The sequence below is a fragment of the Triticum aestivum genome, chromosome 2A (genome assembly GCF_018294505.1).
Source record: "Triticum aestivum cultivar Chinese Spring chromosome 2A, IWGSC CS RefSeq v2.1, whole genome shotgun sequence".
Classification (NCBI taxonomy): Eukaryota; Viridiplantae; Streptophyta; class Magnoliopsida; order Poales; family Poaceae; genus Triticum; species Triticum aestivum.
This window is the reverse complement of record NC_057797.1, coordinates 370,296,088-370,301,602: the sequence shown is the minus strand read 5'-3', so window position 1 is coordinate 370,301,602 and position 5,515 is coordinate 370,296,088. Positions and strand designations below refer to the sequence as shown.

General features: G+C 41.9%; 1 protein-coding gene across 1 annotated transcript; it reads left to right on the top strand.

Moving 5' to 3' along the window:
- The first annotated feature begins 1,575 nt into the window (after positions 1-1,575).
- On the top strand, positions 1,576-5,228 carry LOC100682516 (syntaxin-132). The gene is made up of 12 exons (XM_044600921.1): positions 1,576-1,687; positions 2,661-2,765; positions 2,863-2,919; positions 3,078-3,126; positions 3,235-3,323; positions 3,427-3,500; positions 3,583-3,625; positions 4,071-4,157; positions 4,265-4,342; positions 4,428-4,508; positions 4,618-4,683; positions 4,787-5,228. The coding sequence occupies exons 1-12, from the start codon at positions 1,670-1,672 to the stop codon at positions 4,946-4,948; spliced, it is 909 nt and encodes a 302-aa protein (XP_044456856.1). The 5' UTR covers positions 1,576-1,669; the 3' UTR covers positions 4,949-5,228.
- Positions 5,229-5,515: the final 287 nt, after the last annotated feature.

Here is a 5,515-nt window from a genome sequence, read left to right as displayed (position 1 = left end):
AAAGGGGTTCTGCAAAGACTGGATTATTTCAGATCCAGATTCTTTTGGCAAGGATACAGTGAAAATAAAAAGTATAGGATAACCAAATGGAGTGTGGTTTGTCGACCAAGAGACCAGGGAGGTTTAGGCGTTCATGACCTCCAGGTTAAGAATGATGCCTTGCTCAGTAATTGGTTGTTCAAGCTATTTACCTAGGATGGTGTTTGGCAAACCCTGTTGTGCAAAAAGTATGTAGGCCAAAAAACGCTGTCCTAGACATATTGGAAACCTGGTGGCTCACATTTTTTGTCTGGTCTGATGGCGGTAAAGAAACATCTATCCCGCCGAATGTATCATTTAGGAGGTATTTGATTGGCCTCCGCCTTGCGTCATGGCAACATCTTCTATCCCGTTTGAATTCGGTTAACTTGACACAAGGGAGGGATGTGTTTCGCTGGAATCTCACTACATCTGGATCCTACACAGTTGACTCTATGTACCGTGCACTCTCGCACTCACAGGTTCCATTGGATAATAATAAACTAATATGGAAATCAAAGATGCCACTAAAAATAGGATTTCATGTGTTATCTTCGGAGAGGAGTTGTGCTAACAAAAGACAACCTCGCTCGACGCAACTGGCAAGGAAGTAAGAAGTGTAGCTTTTGTACTCATGACGAGACAATTAAACACCTCTTCTTTCAGTGCAAGTTCGCGCATTCTATATGGTAAGTCATCCAAATAGCGTCCAATTTGTATCCGCCAACAAGTGTTGCCAATATATATGGTCACTGGCTTGATGGAATACCAAATACTTTTAGTACGCTAATACGGGTGGGAGTGTCTGCCTTATTATGGTCGCTTTGCCTATGTAGAAACAATTGTGTTTTTAATGGCAAAACCTCTTCTTCTATGCGAGTTATTTACCGTTGTACGCACTGGCTTCGTAAGTGATCTACGCTACATCGAACGGAGTATCAATCGCTGTTCAATGCAGTGTGTATGCGGTTGGAGTGGGTGGTCAGAGAGGTTTTTATCCAACATGGATGACAACATAATCTCCGGATCGGTCCACCTCCTCCGTCGATATTGGCATAGTTTTGGACTCATATGACTTTACTGTCGCCAACTTGTCATTTTTTATATATATACTTTGCTAGACTTTTCGTTAAGGCTGTGTGCATCTTAGCTATGCAAAGGTCGGGTGTCACTCAATGCTTTGATGATGCAAGTGTTGAATGGTGTAATCGTTCCTGCAACTCTGTTGCTCATAGTGTAGGGTCCTTTGGCGCTGGTTTGGAATTAAGTAGCCAACAACACTGGCTAGATGTATTTCCAAACTTTGTAAATGTTGCGGTGGCTGGTGATGTGCCACACTGTATTATGTAATATATTCTGGTATTTCCAGTTAAAAAACCCTTTAACCATTCCACGGCACTTGAGAGTTCCCTTGCTGCCGCGAGAAGGCAGAGGTGACACCCTGGCCCCAGCGGCAGACAGGCCGCGCATCGAGTATAATCAATCTACCAAATCCACGGTGGGACCGAACTGTCAGCCGTGGAACACAAAGGCGTCCAGCTTAACCCCCACTCGTTAAAAGCATCTCCGACAGTACAACGGCCAACCCCCCCCCCCCCCCCCCCTCCCTCTCTCTCTCTCCTCGCCGCGCCGCGCCTCCTGCCCCACCGCCATGAACAACCTACTCACCGTAAGTTCCCTCTCTCTGCCTCCCTCCCTCCCCTCTGAACCGTCCTGTCCCTCGATCTACTCACGCTGGCTCCCTCAATTGCTTCACCGAGTGGCGGGGATCCAGACACGAGCTCGAGATCTGAGCGGGGCTGCCCGCCGTGCCCCCCTCCCGCATGGGCTTCAAATTTCTGAAGCAACCGTTGTTCTGTTGCTATGAGTTCCAAGTCGGCTGGGCCTGATCGAGTTTAGAGGCGGCTGGGTGACTGGTGGAGAAAGGGATTGCTTAAGCGTCGGGGCGCGAAAAAAAAGAAGGAAATGCCACGCAAGGAATCGGCTTAGCTGCTCAGATGTGCGTGGCGAAGTAGCAGGATGTATCCTTTTAGGATGGTCGCGTTAGATCTGCTTTTTTGTGTTATGAGAAATGGCCTGGTTGCTGTTGTTTGAAGAACCTCTCCGTGATTTGCAACGACTTTTGTTCTGATTTATTCCGAGCTTTATGCTTAACACCGGAGTAAATTTTGCTACCATCCTCGAAATGTCATTGACTGTTAGGCTGAAAACACATAATGATCACATTAGTTATTTGAACAGTCAAATTAACTGGCTTGGAGTTTCTGTGGGGTTTGATATGCTGGAAGACTTCAGAATATTCTTTTGGCATTACATGATCGTTGTCATGTTTCTTTTGAGTTTTCACATGCACTGTGTTATGAATACAAACGATTCGCAACTGGGAAGGAAGTGTTCTGATTTTGAAAGTGACAGCTCAAATACTCTTTTGGCTGTTTATCTGCAGTATTAGCAATTTAAGCTTAATACTCTTCTGGGATTAGTTATAATGTCAATGCTTTATTGTGCAACAATAGTATTTGGTTTAGCTTATGATGAAAGTAGTGCAATTGGTTTGTCAGATCGAATTCATAACAATCAAGCCTTCGTGCAGGTGCTGCAGTACATGCATTACATATTCTATAAACATTCCTATTTTGCAGGATTCCTTTGAGCTTCCTCGGCGGGATTCCTCAAGAGATGGGGACGTTGAAATGGGAATGCATCAGCCTGATGCTTCTGATAATTTAAAAGGCTTCTTGAAGAAGGTGCTGTTTAGGAAACTCTTCAGTCTTCGCATTTTGTAACTGCCTTATTTGTCCATTTTTGCACTTCAGATTAATGACATGATGCTTTCATACACAGGTTGATGGAATTGAGAGCCTAATAGCTAAGCTGACGAATCTCTTGACTAAGCTCCAGGTCCATTAATCACCCCCCATTCTAATTTCCTTATTTCTCTTTCTGGTCCTTATTCATAGTAATGACGGAATCTCGGTGTGTGAGTACTAACTTCTTGATGAATTTATCAAAGCCCCGCAGTTAAATATAATATATATACACCCTGCCTTTTCTTGCAGACTGCAAACGAGGAATCAAAAGCAGTTACGAAAGCAAGTGCCATGAAAGGTGAGAACTCGTGTTCTTTAGCAGAGCCAAACCTTATCTGAAATGAGTGTAGACTCTCTTGAAAATTTTGCTATATGTATAGTCACGTACAACAATACATTTTTGTAGCAATTAAGCAGCGAATGGAGAAAGATATTGATGAAGTGGGGAAAATTGCTCGTATGGCAAAAACCAAAGTTGATGAACTGGAAAAAGATGTATGTTTACACTTGACCTGCTTGTGTCTGTCATTCTTTCCTAGCTTTATCTGCATGAATTAAAGGATGGACGTGCTTATGGTTTGCTGCCTCTGTGCTACAGAACTTATCTAACAGGCAGAAACCTGGATGTGGGAAGGGGTCTGCAGTAGATCGATCAAGAGAACAGACTACTGGGTAAATTTGCTGTCAATTTGTGTTTCCGATTTCTTGCCTTCATGAATTAGTTGTTGTTCACTGTGCTTACCGATCTCTACAGAGCAGTCAAAAAGAAATTGAAGGAACGGATGGACGATTTTCAGGTATTGTTTTCCTCTAACTGGACTGTCCAAATTACCTTGTATGTGATGATTTTCTTGTTCCATGAATAAAAGTTCCCTCTAATGCCTAATAATCTTTAGACACATAGAAAATTAATCCATATTTTTCTATTTACTACCTGGGCTATTTGACATGCCCTCATAGAGCAGCAGGGACATCCAGCTATATGAAGTCTGAACATCTAGCTCTTCTAAAGCGGTGGAAGTGGCTTCATTGATGCTTATATGTTCTAAAAAGTAAAGGACAAATATTACTGAACTATGTTTTGCAAATTATCCTCCTTTCAACTTTCATTAACTTTACAAGAATATTTCTTACCATCATGGTAGATTGAAAGTATGCGTCAGCCTGATGTCTGAAAATAGAATAATATAATGTACTATTGCAACTATGTGAGTTATACGGTGTTGTTACCCTCTGATGCAGGTATTGAGAGAATCAATCCGGCAGGAGTACCGGGAAGTTGTTGAAAGAAGGGTATTTACTGTAACTGGCAATCGCCCTGATGAAGAGGTATAGTTGCAACATTTTTTTATATGGTTAAATTTGTGCTTTGATTTGTAATGTTTTTTAGTTGTTTATCTTACAGTGTGCCTCCTTTGTTACTTTGGAACCTGCAGACTATTGATGATTTAATCGAGACAGGGAGAAGTGAGCAGATTTTCAAAGATGCTGTTCAGCAGCAGGGGAGAGGCCAGGTATATGAGTTATAACTTGGTCATTATTTGTGTACTTGTGGGAAAATGCATCAAAATCTCATCAGGATAATTGGGCCTCTTCTAGATATTGGATACTGTTGCTGAGATACAGGAGCGTCATGATGCTGTCAGAGATCTGGAGAGGAAGCTTCTGGAGTTGCAGCAGGTTATCTTTCATTTGCATGAGCTCTTGTACAATTTTATAGTTCGCACCATGTGAATACAAGGGTTGTAATATGTCTTATGTACCCCATTTCCTGGGTTTTGCCTTGTAGATATTCCTGGATATGGCAGTATTGGTTGAGGCTCAAGGAGACATGATCAACCACATAGAGACACATGTAAGACAAACAGCTTATTCTAAATAGACCTAACCGATTTTATAAAGCAAACTAACGATATGTTGCTAACATTTGCACTGTCATTCCATTTTCTTTTTTCAAGGTTTCAAATGCTACCAACCACATACAGCAAGGTGTGGGCGCTCTCCAGAATGCAAAGAAGCTGCAGAAAAACTCGAGAAAGTGGATGTGCTACGCCATCATCCTTCTCCTGGTAATAGTGGTTATCATCGTGGTCGCGGTTATCCAGCCATGGAAGAAGTAACTCTTGAGCATGACCTGGAACCCAAGATCTCGGTGGAATATATATATATATATACTGTTTTTGTGTTTGTGCAATCTGTGTAGTTCTGTGACCGATTCAAACTCTTCTATCGTTGTATCTATGCTCAACCAGACAAAGCCCCATATTGTTTGCCCGTGGAGGTGCTGCTATTCATTTGTGTTTCGTGTGCTCCAGCTATTTTAGCGGTGAAAGTGGTGAACGCGAAACCGAAATGTGCATTCTTGTTCCTAAATCCATTTATTGCAGTTTGTGCACCATACTAACATGTAAGAACGTTTTGCTGTTTGTTACCGGATCTAATGCTCATTCATCTTTGTTTCTTCTTGCAAAAGAAAATGCTCAAGCCTTTTTTGGTTCATAGGATAGGATTATCATAGGAATAGGAATCTTGTAGGAAATGAGATGACATGTATCTCAAATCCTATGAGTAGGAATAGGAAACAAGATGTCATTTGGTTGACATCAAAGGAATTTTTTCATTGAGTCTAGGCTCTTTTTTATTTTCTTATGAAATGTGGAGCATAGGAACCAATTCTATGTAGGAAT

Coding starts and splice junctions, on each gene's coding strand:
- LOC100682516 (XM_044600921.1), top strand. Junction 2,920..3,077: donor ATCTCTTGACTAAGCTCCAG/GTCCATTAATCA, acceptor CTTTTCTTGCAG/ACTGCAAACGAGGAATCAAA. Junction 3,127..3,234: donor GAAAGCAAGTGCCATGAAAG/GTGAGAACTCGT, acceptor ACATTTTTGTAG/CAATTAAGCAGCGAATGGAG.